This window comes from Geotrypetes seraphini, chromosome 16 (assembly GCF_902459505.1).
Source record: "Geotrypetes seraphini chromosome 16, aGeoSer1.1, whole genome shotgun sequence".
NCBI classification, from domain to species: Eukaryota; Metazoa; Chordata; class Amphibia; order Gymnophiona; family Dermophiidae; genus Geotrypetes; species Geotrypetes seraphini.
In genome coordinates this window covers 41495681-41512233 of record NC_047099.1, presented here as the reverse complement: position 1 = coordinate 41512233, position 16553 = coordinate 41495681, and the positions used below count along the sequence as shown (strand labels likewise).

The following is a 16553-nucleotide window of genomic DNA, read 5'->3' as shown; positions in this document are numbered from 1 at the left end:
TAAAACAGCTTAAATGGGCTCTGTCTTGTGTTTTTTTTTTCCACTCAGAGAATAGTTAAGCTCTGGAACGCGTTGCCAGAGGATGTGGTAAGAGCGGATAGCGTAGCTGGTTTTAAGAAAGGTTTGGACAAGTTCCTGGAGGAAAAGTCCATAGTATGTTATTGAGAAAGACATGGGGGAAGCCACTGCTTGCTTTGGATCGATAGCATGGAATATTGCTACACCTTGGGTTTTGGCCAGGTACTAGGGACCTGGATTGGCCACCGTGGCAGGGCTCTGGGTTTCTGGCCCAGAAATATCTAATTTAAATCAAATCCATGAATTTATAGAGGGTGTACGGTTGGACAGACTGGTTGGACCATTTGAGTCTTTATCTATGTTAACACGTGGCTATTAACACAAGATTTCTGCATTGACCCCTTAATCCCCTGATTCAATATACTTTCAACACCCTGCCCCCAAAAGAATAGCAAAATTCTGGAATCTAGAGAATAACAAGATTCTAATCTAGAACCCCAAAGAGTAGCAACATTCCATGCTACCAATCCAGGGCTAGCAGTGGCTTCCCCCATGTCTTTCTCAATAACAGGCTATGGACTTTTCCTCCAGGAACTTGTCCAAACCTTTCTTAAAACCAGCTACGCTATCCGTTCATACCAAAACCTCTGGCAATGCGTTCCGTGCTACAATATTTTGAGATAAGAAAACGCAAAAGGGAAGCCAAAAAAAAGAAAAAGAATGATTTAGTCTTTATTTAGTCTGGTTGCTTGTGCTGTAGCAGAGTCTGGTTCTTCTTTCTTGTATCTTGTTTCTCTGACACATCCATTTTTGGTCCAGCTCCTTAATTCCCCCTTATGTTCTTTCTTCATGTTTCAGGAGAAGTTTTTCTGGGTTCTGTGCCAGGCAAGTTCTCTCTGGCGGAAGGCAAGGAGCACTGCAAGAGGGAAGGGGCAGATCTGGCCACTCCGGGGCAGCTTTATGCGGCCTGGAACGAGGGCATGGATCATTGCAACCCGGGCTGGCTCTCCGATGGCAGCGTTCGCTATCCCATTGTTAGCCCACGGGAAAGGTGCGGCGGGAATACGCCGGGCGTAAAGACCATCTTCCTGTTCCGAAACCAGACGGGATTCCCCGATTCCATGGCCAGATACGACGTGTATTGCTTCAGAGGTAAAGTCTCCAGAAAGCCAGTGGTTACAAAAATACCGACTCTTCCCAAATTGTGGTGGCATTTTTTTTGGAGTGGAAAGCTTAATGCTACTGTTTTGCCATATTAAAGGTTATCAAGTTATCAAGGTTTGGTAAAAGGTGGGCTTTTACATCACCTTAATTTTATTAGTTATATTCTGCATATCCTACAATTCTATGTGGACTACAAATTATTCAGGTATTCAAGCATTTTTCTCTGTCCGTCCTGGGGGGGTTCACAATCTGTCTAATGTACCTGGGGCACTGGTGGATTAAGTGACTTGCTCAGGGTCACAAGGGGCAGTGCGGGATTTGAACCCACAACCTCAGGGTGCCGGGGCTGTAGCTTTAACCACTGCACCACTCTAGAAATCATAATATAGAAAAAGTGAGCCAAGTATAGGACAATGAAGCCATTGTGACATCACTGCTGAGGTTGGCTCTTAGGCATTGGTGGAATGAGGCATTATGACATCACAATCTCAGCTCTGGAATGTTGCTACTCTTTGGGTTCTGCCATTGTGACATCACTGATGAGGTTGATGCCACAATACCAACCCTGGTTACCAGAGGCTGAAACTCTTCACAATCTGTCTAATGTACCTGGGGCACTGGGGGATTAAGTGACTTGCTCAGGGTCACAAGGAGCAGTGCGGGATTTGAACCCACAACCTCAGGGTGCCGGGGCTGTAGCTTTAACCACTGCACCACTCTAGAAATCATAATATAGAAAAAGTGAGCCAAGTATAGGACAATGAAGCCATTGTGATATCACTGATGAGGTTGGCTCTTAGCCATTGGTGGAATAAGGCATTATGACATCACAATCTCAGCTCTGGAATGTTGCTACTCTTTGGGTTCTGCCATTGTGACATCACTGATGAGGTTGATGCCACAATACCAACCCTGGTTACCAGAGGCTGAAACTCTTCACAATCTGTCTAATGTACCTGGGGCACTGGTGGATTAAGTGACTTGCTCAGGGTCACAAGGGGCAGTGCGGGATTTGAACCCACAACCTCAGGGTGCCGGGGCTGTAGCTTTAACCACTGCACCACTCTAGAAATCATAATATAGAAAAAGTGAGCCAAGTATAGGACAATGAAGCCATTGTGACATCACTGCTGAGGTTGGCTCTTAGGCATTGGTGGAATGAGGCATTATGACATCACAATCTCAGCTCTGGAATGTTGCTACTCTTTGGGTTCTGCCATTGTGACATCACTGATGAGGTTGATGCCACAATACCAACCCTGGTTACCAGAGGCTGAAACTCTTCACAATCTGTCTAATGTACCTGGGGCACTGGGGGATTAAGTGACTTGCTCAGGGTCACAAGGAGCAGTGCGGGATTTGAACCCACAACCCCAGGGTGCTGGGGCTGTAGCTCTAACCACTGCACCACGTGAGTCATGAACCTGTGGTAGCTCATTGTCTCCCACGGTAAAGGAGTTATGGTGATTATGAGCCACCTCGCAAGCAGTGTTTGGCCAATGACCTGGGAGCATTTGGCTACCAAGCCACACCCAATGCTTCTGGATAATAAAATAACCCCAGCTTATAGCACTTGCATCTCATTTCTATGTAATGTGGAACGACTTATTTAATGCTGCATTAGGGAACAAAATCCAGCATTGGAACTCTTTAACATGTGCTAAGGGATATATAGCATAGGTTAGCATCATAACCTCTCCCTGCCCAACCCCTTGAACTAGGGCAGATCTGTGTTAAAGCCATTAAGAGCCAGAACTTTATCTGATTCAAGACAAAGTCTGTGGCAGCTGTGGAGAGGTGCGTCACAGCTAAAATCCGATTCGGGTCACACAGCCCAATTACCTCCTAGTCACTGGGTGGCAAGGTTCTTGTGGAAAACCACGAGCCAAGGTGGATCTTAATCGATGTTCTGCTTTCTTTCCAGAAATAACCAACTCGTCCACGGAGTCTCCGATGGATTACCAAAACACACAGACTGAAGGGGTACAAGAAATAACCGACTCGTCCACAGAGTCGCCAGAAGAGTATGAAAGCACACAGATCGAAGGGATCCAGCAAATTATTACCATCACGGAAAAGCTGCAGGAACTGAAGTTAGGAAAAGAAGCGGCAGAAAGAGAGGCAAGAGGATCCGTGGAATCCGCCACTGTTCCCGGGGACACAAATGGCAGCGAGGGCCTCCGTGCTCTGGAAGAGGCGACACCTGTGTCTGAAGATCCCCCAGCGACGTCACCAGACAGTCTTGGGAGCCAGGGATTTCTCCAGCAAGCCCCAGGCATAGAAGCTGTCGATGGAGCCCAGAACCTGCCCAGCCATGAAGGATCTGGGTTTTCTGGAACAGAGAGCGGGAGCCTTGTTCATCAAGGAGACGAGAGCGATTTTAGAACAGAGGCAGCTGTGGTACTAAGAGAAGGAACATCTGGCAGTGGTGAGTGCAAACCTTTATTCACATCTGACTTTCCTTTCAGCTCCCTGGGATATGCAGAGGTGAAGTCTCCTTAAGGCTTGGCCTTCTGAGGGATTTTTCACAGATCAGTCTGAAAGCTAAGAAGAAGAATCTTCTTCTCCATGAGGGTAGCTGGAGGCAAGGTCGAACAGGTATGGTGACCTTAAAGTGGTACCAAGGTGATCGAGCTGCTGGCTATGTCCCTGCGTAGACTTTTATGAAATTCCTTATCGGTCGTGTCCTTAAAATTAGGATGGCGCCAGGGAGAGGCATTGGCTAGGGGTATTTCTTAACAGAAACTTGCCAATCGTGTAAACGCCTACCTCATCAACCTCAGGTGGCCTGGAATAGGGAGGAATTCCCTGTCTTGAATCATCCAGGCTGCTTAGTAGCTGAGTCGCTGGATGTTCTGTTCCAGGATCAGGGTTGCAGACGCTATTCTTTGATGACGAAATGCGGTGAACATCTTTGACATAGAGAATCCATGTTGGTGGCTTCAGGCCTTCAGGATGAAGGCCCTCTTTTGCTAAGGTGCGCTAATCGATTTAGTGCGCCCTAAACGCTAACGCCTGCAAGCTAGTCTATGGATGCGTTAGCTAATCGGTTAGCCCACCTTAGTAAAAGATGGGGGGTAAGGGCCAAAAGGAGCAGCGTGGGATTTGAACCCACAACCTCGGGGGGTGTTGAGGCTGTAGCTTTAACCACTGCCGCCACGCGCACCTAAGAAATACATAAACTTTGGCTTTTCCTGTGTCATTTCCACCTAGGCAGTTGAAAAGTTACCTCAATAACCCCCCCCCCCCTTTTTTTCAAAACCGTAGCGCGGGTTTTAGCTCTGGCCGCGGCAGTAACAGCTCCGACGTTCATAAGAATTCTTAAAAACCGCGCTACAGTTTTGTAAAAAAAGGGAGGGTATAAGTCTACTCGCTATACATATATATTTTCACTAGGAATCAGAACTGTTGAGAAAAAAACCCCACTTAAATGTGGGATTATTTAGGGGGTAGAGAGAAGAGGGGGTTAACAGAAGGCCTCTACTTCTATTAGCCAGCAAGAATCCTTTTTTCCCCCCCCTATAATGCCAGTTTTTTTAGATCGACGGCTGGTAGGGAATCTTGGAGGTAAAGTTGCACCTCAAACTCCAGAAGAGAATTACGAAGCCTAGTGAGGTCCCGACCACTTTACTGGACTAGATCTCTACAACTGTTGACACGAACGAAATGACATGATTTCATCCCACAGCTTCATCTTGGAAAGAGCCTTAAGCATCTATGGAATAGACCAGGGGGTGTCAAAGTCCCTCCTTGAGGGCCGCAATCCAGTCGGGATTTCAGGATTTCCCCAGTGAATATGCATGAGATCTATGTGCATGCACTGCTTTCAATGCATATTCAGTGGGGAAATCCTGAAAACCCGACTGGATTGCGGCCCTCAAGGAGGGACTTTGAGATCCCTGTGCTATGACTAGTCCAGGGGTGGGCAACTCCGGTCCTCGAGAGCCGTATTCCAGTCGGGTTTTCAGGATTTCCCCAGTGAATATGCATGAGATCTATGCGCACGCACTGCTCTCAATGCATATTCAGTGGGGAAATCCTGAAAACCCGACTGGAATCCGGCTCTCGAGGACCGGAGTTCCCTACCTCTGCCTTACTGAGTCAGACCAATGGTCCATCAAGCCCAGTAGCCCGTTCTCACGGTGGCCAAAGCCCAAGGAGCAGCAACATTCCAGAATCCCAACGAGCAACAAAAGACTCTAGAACAGGGGTGTCAAAGTCCCTCCTTGAGGGCCGCAATCCAGTCGGGTTTTCAGGATTTCCCCAATGAATATGCATGAGATCTATGCGCACGCACTGCTTTCAATGCATATTCATTGGGGAAATCCTGAAAACCCGACTGGATTGCGGCCCTCGAGGAGGGACTTTGAGATCCCTGGAATAGACCGTGTTTGGTTTTGGCCATGGGGGTGATAATACAGTTGGACCCATATGTTGCTCTGCTGGTCCTACAGGAAACTTTGTTGCCTGAGGGCTGTAATATCTCTGGTTAGGCGACATGAGCGTTACCCAGGAACTTTACCCTTCCCTTCTTCAGAGAGGAAGAATCTTAAAAAAGGAGAAGGAAATTCTTTGGTTAATTCCTGCATTCGCAGCGAAAACAAAACAGTCCTTGCCATGAGGCAAGACGGTTGATGGAAATGATCAGTACAATTGGGGTTTTTTGGTACCGAATGGAACATTAACAGAAATGGGGGAGGCGGGACATCTAACACTGATAACTATAGCTCGTGTTTATAATTACTACTTAATTGTGATTATTCCAAAAGTGGGAAGCATTTGAGGAGCTGTCTCTAACTGAAGTAATTTTTAAATTTAAATTTAAAACTGACCTAGTTTCTCATTTAACTTCTGTTTTATTTTTCTTGCTTTTCATTGTGGGATTTTTGCAGTGGGCGAGACCACGCTTGGTCCAGAACACATACCCAACTCTTCAAGTGAAGTGAGCGGCAGAACTTCTGGACAAAGTACGACGTGGGAAGACGGAGAACAAGTCCCAGAGCGTCTGGTTCATCCCACTGAAACGCTTCCAGGTGGGACTTCAACAGCCGGGCCCTACACAGAGTTGAATTTGTGGGGACGCTATGCTACGGCTAGCCCCACTGATTTCTTGGAGCCCGGTGGATCTGGTTCCTTTGAAGGAACAAGCCAATTTGATCCAATGATACTAACTTCCACAGCTTCCAAAGAGCATGACGCAGATCCTGAAGAAAGAGCCACTACACATGGTACCTTGCTCAGCACTTTAAACATTCACATCTTCAAAGCAAGCAGTGAGTCAGATTTGACTTCTGACGTGAGGCACAGAACCGAGGAAATCCCTGCGGCTCATCTGACAACTCTTCAACCTGAGGCGCATGACCGTGCGTCTGACCGCATGACTGGAGAAAATGCTGGCACGGAAGGACGGCTGGCAAGTGCCATTGACCAGAATGAGAATGAAGACACATATTCTGAAAATGGCGTAGGGTTATCCGGATCGCAGTTTGAAGCTTCGGGCCAAGAGATTCATGGTACGTTCTCGGGAGGACCTGCCACGGAGAGCCCGCATTCCCCCAGATGGTTCATGGATGGATCTGTTTCTGGAGAAGCTTCTGGAGTGACTAGTGAGCATTCCCCTGATCCAACCGGGCATCCAGAGATCACCAGAGACCAGGACACATCTGAAGGACCTACTGCCGCGACTTTGAGTGTAGCTAGCACAGCTGCTGCGGAGTTTGAAACTATCGCAGAAATTCAGGGAGACACAGAGTCAGAAACCCAGGATGGCTCAACTTCTCACAGCCATGAGGGAAGTGGAGAACCCTCGGAACTTCTGTTGTTTGAAGCCACAGGAATTTCCTTGAGAACAAAACCTACCGCTGCTGAGCCTGAGGCCACGGTGATTCCACTTACTCTTGCCACACAAGAGGCCTCTCGCCATTTAGATTTAAACGAAGCTTCCGGGGCTGCACCTTTCTCTGTTCTCCCGTCCACTGATGAGCCACTGAGAACGGACACCATGCAGCCCAGCGGACAAGTGACCGAGACTTCAACTTCACACAGCTTTCACATTAGAGAGACGCCTCCTGGCACGAAAAACCAAGGTAGCTTACTAGCTCATAAATTCGTAGTCACCGAGACGAGTGTAGAGCTAAGCACATCTCCGGTTACCATAGACTTAATGGAAACATCCTTTGCGGGAATCGGTGAAGGCCCGGGAGCAGGTGGCTATGGCTCCTCTCCATCTTTGTCCCGCCTGTTGACCTCGGCGGACGAGCTCACCTCGCCTCTCTTCCACAACTCGGGAGAAGCAGCCAGCCAGAGCTCTGGTGGGACTCCTGCGGTACCGTTGAGCGCAGCGCTTCCGCGTCCTGCTTTGCCAACGGAGAAGGCAAGCCTAGGAGCAGCACTGAACCTTACAGGTAATTTGTATCACTATACAACTCTGTCCGTCTTCGTAGCTCTTTATATGAATGTCTTGCTCTGAAGTCGTCCGTCTTCCTGTGCCTTCCTGTCTCTCTCTTCCTCTCCATTAGACTAAGGTATAATAGACGAACTCCAGCAGCACCTATTTGTCAAACAAATTGGCCTGGTAATGCACGCACTTCCAATTTCCTACTTCTGTGAAGTGTTTTATGACTTGTTTCCATGAGAAAATAAAAGAATTAAAGTGCTTTCTAGAACGAAGCTGTCTTGGCCAAATTCTGTGCCTTCTCTGTGTTCTCTGGTCTGCAGGCTTTCTTTCTGTCTCCTCTGAGTCTTCCTTGTGTGTCTGTCTCGTTCTTTTACTTTTGTCTGTGCTGAGAAAGGGAACCTTTTATTCGGAGCCAGCTGGAGGGGAGCGCAGGGTTTGCTAAAGCCGTCAGCTTGGCAACCTGGTTGGCACAGCAGAACGTCCAGCGGAAGCTGGGATTCTAGATGGGAAATCCAGGGGTATGGGTTGGAGTAAAGGGGGTGTCTGTGGAAATTGGAGGGAAGTGGAGGAGAAGTGTGTTTTTGGGGGGGGCAGGCAGCCGCCTACCTACAATGCCTTTCTGAATCAATCCACGCTGACAACTTTTCCAAGAAAAACACTTATTGAGGAGTTTAACTGTATCATGCTTTACGAGACGTGCTTAAAGTTCCTGGTTTAAGAAAATTGATTTCAGATACAAAGCAACTTCAGAACATTCAAACTTTTTGGGATGCAGTAAGGACATAAGAATCGCTTTACTGGATCAGACCAATGGTCCTAGCCCAGTAGCCCGTCTTCCAATCCAAGTCACAAGTACCTGGCAAAACCCCCAAACAGTAGCAGCAGTCCATGCCACCGAACCAGAGCAAACAGTGGCTGCCCCCATGCCTGTCTAAAACAGCAGTCTGTGGACTTTTCCTCCAAGAACTTGTCCAAACCTGTTTTTAAAACCTGCCACCTTAACCGCTCTTACCACATCCTCCGGCAACGCATTCCAGAGCTCAACTATTCTCTGAGTGGAAAAAAATATTGGTTTTAAATGTACATTATTACTTTGTAACGTCAACTGTCCCCTCTAGTCTTTGTAAATCTTGATGCAGTGAAAGGGTGTAGGATATTTCTTTGCTTGGCATTTTGGGTTAGGTAGGGCTGGAATATGCTAAAACATGAAAGTAAGAGCCTTGGTTCATGAGTGACTATGCCCATGTGGGATCCCTTAGAGCAGGGGTGTCAAAGTCTATTTGCATGCACTGCTTTCAAGGCATATTCATTGGGGAAATCCTGAAAACCCGACTGGACTACGGCTCTCGAGGACCGGAGTCACCCACCCCTGGACTAGTCATAGCACAGGGATCTCAAAGTCCCTCCTTGAGGGCCGCAATCCAGTCGGGTTTTCAGGATTTCCCCAATGAATATGCCTGAGATCTGCGTGCATGCACTGCTTTCAATGCATATTCATTGGGGAAATCCTGAAAACCCGACTGGATTGCAGCCCTCAAGGAGGGAGTTTGAGATCCCTGCCTTAGGGTTAAGCCAAGGAGTGGGATCCCTAGGATAGTAGACTTGGGGGTGGGTCAGTAAAGTGGGCAGACCTGATGGGCTATGGCTCTTATCTGCCGTCATCTTCTATGCTTCTATGTTTCTATCCTGTAAGGCAAAAAGACATTAGCAACTGCCTCTGTCCTGGCCCCTTATCCCGGTCCACGTAGCTGAAAACTTGCAACGAGGGGCAGAATGAAACCACTTTGCAATAATTTGAAAAGAAAATTCATATGACCAGTAACAGATTACGCAGACAGGAAGCCACTAAAAACGTGTCGCAAATTAGTCATGAAACTCTTGCTAACTGGCATTAACAACCAAAAGCAGAGTGCTGCTAATCCCTTAATTGGTATTCGCCTAATTCCCCTTAATTGGTATTCTATAAGAGGAATTTATCATTGTCTGCGGTTCTACATAAGTACTGATTTGTCTTTGCTCCTGACGAGCGGTGACAGTATCCCTTTGGGACGCAGATAAGTTGGACTGCTTTCTTGGTCATAATATCTAATTGGATAATATCAATTTTAGTGATTTTTTTTCACGTGAAGCAAGTTATTGGACAGTTTGGGGGATTTATAATTTTTATTTCCTTCTCACTGAGAAAGAGAAGTGTATTTTTTTTTTTATAAAAACTTTTTGGATCACAGAAATATTAAAATAGTTGAAAATTACATAAGACTTAATGATGTACGAGGCAGGATTCATTTAGGCAATAGTCTGGTGCTAGTCACCTATGAGTTGTCTGCCGGGGGTAAAACTGAAATATGACAAGCTGAAGTCTTAATATTGACACTGGGATTCTGAGCAAAGGATTGAAAACATTCTTTGCCAATTGTTTAGAGCAGGGGTAGGGAACTCCAGTCCTCAAGAGCCGGTCGGGTCCAGTCGGGTTTTCAGGATTTCCCCAATGAATATGCATGAGATCTATTTGCTTGCACTGCTTTCAAGGCATATTCATTGAGGAAATCCTGAAAACCCGACTGGAATACGGCTCTCGAGGACCGGAGTTCCCTACCCCTGGTTTAGGGTTTTGACATATATATTTTAGCAAATTATAGCTTATTTTTTGGCCAGGTGTATATCTCACCATAACCCTCCCTTATAATTTATGGCGAGTCCCCTAAAACCTACCACCTCCCCAATAGCCCTTATGGCTACAAGTGTCACCTGTATGGCAGTAGATCAGTGGTTCCCAACCCTGTCCTGGGGGACCACCAGGCCAATTGGGTTTTCAGGCTAGCCCTAATGAATATGCATGGAGCAGATTTGCATGCCTATCACTTCCATTATATGCAAATATCTCTCATGTATATTCATTAGGGCTAGCCTGAAAACCCGATTGGCCTGGTGTTCCTCCAGGACAGGGTTGGGAATCACTGCAGTAGATTAGGGTTTTGGTGGCCAAACACTTTAACCAGGGGTGTCGAAGTCCCTCCTCGAGGGCCGCAATCCAGGATTTCCCAATGAATATGCATGAGGTCTATTGGCATACAACGAAAGCAGTGCATGCAAATAGATCTGCATATTCATTGGGGGAAACCTGAAAACCCGACTGGATTGCGGCCCTCGAGGAGGGACTTTAACACCCCTGCTGTACACCATAAGTGTAGTATTTAGAGTGGTTTATGGGTCTGGGTCTTCCTCTCTAGGGCTCACTAGCCCACCCACCAGGCTACTTAAGACACCTGTGTACTGCTCTACTAGGCTTTCCCATACCAAGTGCTAAAGACAGGTAGGTACTGTTTCATTGAGATCTTTGTGGGATGGGAGGGGGGGTCAGTGACCACTGGGGGAGTGTGAGGGGGTCATTATGTAATCCCTGGTCTGTTTGGGTACCTTTTGTGGCACTTAGATGCTTCTAAAACAGGTCTTAAGGTCCTTCTCTGTCGTCCTGGTGAAAGGTTTGATTATCAGTGTACGACATCTGCGTCTAATCCACTGTGGGAAAAAGACCTCGCTGGACATCCAGAAAGTCAGCTTAAGTCGGGTTAAAATGTTCAAGTATCGACTTATGATGGGTTTTGGATGTCTTTATTTTTTTATTATGAGCCCCTTATAGAATTATAATAATAGTTTATTTTTAAATACTGCCAAACCATCAGTTCTTAGCGGTTTACACAATAGCAAGTACAAGAAGTAATTAAAATACAGATCCAAATAACAATGTCTTATAAAAGAAAGAACACCATTCAATAAAAGATACTGACTAACAAAATACGACCCTAACTTATTCAAAGTAAGATATGCACAATACAGATTATTTATACTAAAATAGATAAGAAGCTGTAAAGATTATTCCATAAAAATAATTTTAAAAAATCCACTTATCATGATAATTTTGAAATCGATTAAATTTTGTATTGTTTAAATAGATAAGTTTTAAGATCTTTCCGAAATTGATAATAAGTGAGGGCTGGAGAAATACGAGCATTCAAACTAGAGGTCTGCATGGGAACGGGGATCACGGGAGTCCCGCGGGTCCCGCGGGAGTCCCGCAGGAATCCCCCCTAACCCACGGGACTCCCACGGGGACCCCCCTCTGGCCAACGGGATTCCCACGGGGACCCCTCTCTGGCCCACGGGTCTCCCACGGGGACCCCCCTCTGGCCCTCGGGACTCCCACGGGGACCCCCCTCTAGCCAACGGGACTCCCACGGGGATGGAAGGCTTTGGAAGCAGGGTTCGTCCGTATAATATAATGGACACCTTAGTAAAAGAGGGGGTTTATAAGTTAATTACCTGAACAGAAAACAAAAAAAGGGTTCCACCAAAGAGATTCCACAAGGAAAACAGCAAAAGAAACTGTGGAATTGATGATCCTGTCAGAAGTAATTGCTGCTTTTTATGGGGACGGGCGGGGATAGAGGGGATTCCTTGCGGGGATGGGTGGGGACGGAGAGGATCCTTGCGGGGACGGGTGGGGACGGAGAGGATCCTTGTGGGGATGGGTGGGGACGGAGAGGATACTGACGGGGACGGATAGGGATGGAGAGGATCCTGGCGGGGATGGGTGGGGACGGAGAGGATCCTTGCGGGGACGGGTGGGGATGGAGAGGATCCTGGCGGGGATGGGTGGGGACGGAGAGGATCCTGGCGGGGACGGGCGGGGATGGGTGGGATTTCTGTCCCCGCGCAACTCTCTAATTCAAACATGAATTCTTTACTCCTGCTTGAATGCCTAAATGAGTGAATGCCTAAATATACACATCTTATTGGGACCTAACTTGTAGCGTACTCTACAGAATTTGGGGGTAGATGGAAGATTCTGCAGTTAGGGAGTTTGCATCCGCAGTATAGCCTAGAGTTCTGCTTCTCGGCCCAGTTCTTGAGGTACAACGAGTTCCATCCTGTTTTCAGGATATCCGTAATGAATATGCATGAGATAGTTTTACATGCATGGCCTCCTTGGTAGGTAAATCTATCTGATGCATATTCATTATGGATATCCTGAAAGCCTGATGGGATTAGGTAGACCTGGGTAGGACTGATTTGAGAAGCACCGCTCTAGACCCATGCCAGGTCGGGTCTGTAGGATTTTCACTATGAATAACGGAGGCATCAAGTTTATTCAAAATTTGTTATACTGTCTATCATACTTCTAGGCGGTTAACATTAAAAAAAAAAAACAACAACCCCCAAACGTTTTAACAAGTATAGCTTTAAAAACGGGGGAGACACAAGAGAGACTAACGGGGGGGACAGAGGGGTAAAAATCCATCACCATAAAAAGGGATCCTCCCGGATTTTACATATCTTGAAATCATGCCTGTCAATAATAGAACATCTGTTTTTGGCTGTTTGGAGAAACATAGAAGATGACGGCAGAAAAGGGCCACGGCCCATCTAGTCTGCCCACACTAATGGCCCACCCCCTAACTACCTCCATGAAGAGATCCCACATGCCAATCCCATCTTTTCTTAAAATCTGGCACGCTGCTGGCCTCAATTACCAGTTGTGGAAGTTTATTCCAGCGATCAAGCACCCTTTCGGTGAAGAAATATTTTCTGGTGTCGCCATGAAATTTCCCATGAAATGTTAGGGGGTCCCGTTGTGTCCGGACACCATGTAGAATACTAGCTTAGCTCCCGCTTTTTTTGCCACCTAACTTGTAGTGACATATAAAATTTACCCCCCGTATGCTGATTACACATCTGGTTATGGCCCCCTTTTTATCAAGCCGCGCTAGGGTTTTTTTTAATCGCCGGCCGCTACGGTAAAAGCTCCGACGCTCAGAGGAATCCTGTGAGCGTTAGAGCGTTTACTGCAGCGGTCTGTGGTTCAAACCCTTACGTGGCTTGATAAAAGGTGGGCCTATGTCTCCTGTCCATGTCGTATGCCAGCTGCATTTGGTCTCCAAATGCAGTGATTATGCTGGTGCCATGCGGGGCATGCTTCTGTGGCTAACCCCTATAGAAATGGGTGTGTGTTGGGCAGGTCCGCGTGGGGCTTAAGCCACGTGAGGTGCATCTGCTCCGTGTCCGAGACCCGCTTTCTCTTGGAAGACCGACTGGCAAACCCGAAAGGGTCATGACTCCTGGAACCGAGTGATTTTCCTATTAGCTTCCAGTCTGAGCCGGAGCAGTTCTTTGCCCACGCAGGGACTTTACAGAAAGCTGTGACCAATGCCACATAAACATTCCGCAGGAAGACCATTACGCATCCGAAATGAGGCCTCAGCGAGGGCTGAAAAAAATGGGAAAACGATCGCGTGCCAAGGAGCCAGGTTACGGCACGTTTAACTGGATGATCCATACCACAGAGGAGAGAGAGGACGTGACTGAGATATTCAAATGCCTCCTAGACCTTGGTTATTTGTTCGTTCATTCAATTTTCTATACCCTTCTCCCAGGGGCGCTCAGAATTTATTCAGGTATGCAAGGATTTTCCCCTGTCGGTCCCTGCCACAATGCATCTAATCTACCCGGGGGACCAAGCGACCTGTCCAAGGTCACAAGGAGCAGCGGGTGTCAGAACCCACAACCTCTGGGTGCCGAGACTGCAGTTCAAACCCTTGCACCACGCTCTCAGACATACGTAGTAAGAGATAGAATGGACAAACGTTGTCTGACAGGGACGGCAAACGACAGATAACAAAGCACGGTGACAGGCATGGTATGGCGAGCCTAGTATTACAAAGCATGGGTAACAGAGAATGTCTCGGCTTGGCAAAATTGGTAGGGCAACCGTGCCCGATGGAAGACATGGAACAGCAAACACTTGTGTGGCAGTCATGGCATGAGAGACATAACCTAAAAGCTCATTTCGGTACCGCAACGCCGTAAAGTTACAATTTAATGGAAATTTCAGTTACAGCTACCCAAGAAACTAGGGGGGTTCTTTTACTAAGGCATGCTAAATGCCAAGATGCCCATAGAATATAATGGGCACTTTAGCATTGAGTGTGCGTGATAAATCGATTAGCGTGCCCTAGTAAAAGGATACCTAGGATTCTAGATTTCTCCTAAAGCGTCGGTAGGTGCTAGAAGTCATTATTCGAGATTGCAAATCCCTGTTCCATGATGCTGCTTGTGGCGTCGGTGATATGTTTAAAATTTGCAGAGAACGTATGTACGTCTTTGAACGTTTTGATTCAACGATCGCCAACACACTATGGTAAATATGGCGTATAGTATAGTAGGAAAAAGATGATGCATACTATGACAGAGTGGAAGAACACTGTATGAGAAAACATGGCATGGCACTAGAAGTAAACTGTGTGACGCCAGGGGTTACAACTAGAGAGTTGCGCGGGGACAGGAATCCCACCCATCCCCGCCCGTCCCCATCAGGATCCTCTCCGTCCCCACCCGTCCCCGCCAGGATCCTCTCCGTCCCCACCCGTCCCCGCCAGGATCCTCTCCGTCCCCACCCATCCCCACAAGGAATTACCTCCATCCCCGCCCATCCCCATAAAAAGCAGCAATTATTTCTGACAGGATCATCAATTGCACAGTTTCTTTTGTGTTTGCGCTGCTGTTTTCCTTGTGGAATCTCTTTGGTGGAACCCTTTTTTTGTTTTCTGTTCAGGTAATTAACTTATAAACCCCCTCTTTTACTAAGGCTGACGTGTCCATTATATTATATGGACGAACCCTTCTTCCAAAGCCTTCCATCTCCGTGGGAGTCCCGTTGGCTAGAGGGGGGTCCCCGTGGGAGTCCCGTGGGCCAGAGGGGGGTCCCCGTGGGAGTCCCGTGAGTTAAGGGGGGGATTCCCGCAATCCCCGTTCCCGTGCAGACCTCTAGTTACAATGGAGAAAAGATGGGGTTCTGGGGTGTGGAAGAAGGTAAATACCCTAAGGCCTGCACTGCCCGACAGCTCATTCTTTATTCCTTCACTCTCGTATCAAAACTATGGATTTCTTTCGGTGAGCACCAGGTAGAATCAAGGAGCAATACTGTGATCTGTGAATGAGTGAGGGAGATAAGTCTTTCTTCTGCCCCACAAGACTAGGGTGGTCCGAGGACATCTGGTAACCCTATTGCTTTTTTTTTAGCCCTTAAATGAGTGTCTTCCTGGGATTCCTGCACGTTGAGGAGGTAGATATTAAGCCACTTGATATTCAACGGTACTCAGCCATCCAGGAATGGCTCTTGGCTGTCTAAGCACCACTAAGCTGCCTAACCACCGATATTCAGTGGGAGATTTCCCGTTCAATGGATTGGCCAGTGACAAAGTCATCGCCAATTGGCTTGACAGCTAAGTCTAGTGGCCAGATAGAGCTGCCTAAAAAGCAGGTCTTTGGCCGCTAGGCCTTAGCCGGTCAGCCAACGATTATTGACTTGGCTGGCTAAGTCCATGGCTCCAAATCTTAACCTGGAAATTCAGTGCTGGAGGCTGGATATGGCCCCATCGATGGATATCCGCATTCGCTGCTTACGGTGGTTCAAATATCAGGCCCAGATATTTTACAGAATTAAAACATACATAAAATCAACTGCAAAATGTAAAAAAAATTTAAAATCTTCACTCATAGTTAAGTTCTTCTGCAATAAAATCAGATACTTCACCGAAATGCTTTAACACACAACTGTGTTGTAAGCCGTTTCTTAAATTGTAATCGGTTAGAACATAATCGTAATTGCAGCAATACAAAAAAGCCATTGCCCTCGTATCTCCCCTGCATTATCGGGACCAATAACCTTTGGTTTTCAGATCGCAAAAATCTATTTGGCTGATATGGACTCACAACTTGGCGAAAACACCACGGCAGTTGACAATAAATAGTTTGATGAATCACAGAAATAACCTTATACTGAACCCGAAATGCTACTGGCAGCCATTGAAACTTCTTCAAAAGCGGCATATGGGCCATCCTATCCACACGTCAAGGCGAGTTTTCGTCTTATTGGTTTTTATCCATCCTATCCACCCCCATGACAGCAACATTTTGT

The 16553-nt window shown here is 47.0% G+C and overlaps 1 protein-coding gene across 2 annotated transcripts in view; it reads left to right on the top strand.

Moving 5' to 3' along the window:
• The window catches only part of BCAN (brevican), a 60398-nt gene that overhangs the window by 30833 nt on the left and 13012 nt on the right, over positions 1-16553 (top strand). For both annotated transcript variants that reach the window (XM_033923167.1, XM_033923166.1), the window contains exons 6-8: positions 877-1170; positions 3107-3610; positions 6075-7586. In XM_033923167.1, the coding sequence (XP_033779058.1) occupies positions 877-1170; positions 3107-3610; positions 6075-7586 (2310 nt within the window). The remainder of the gene's footprint in view (positions 1-876; positions 1171-3106; positions 3611-6074; positions 7587-16553) is intronic.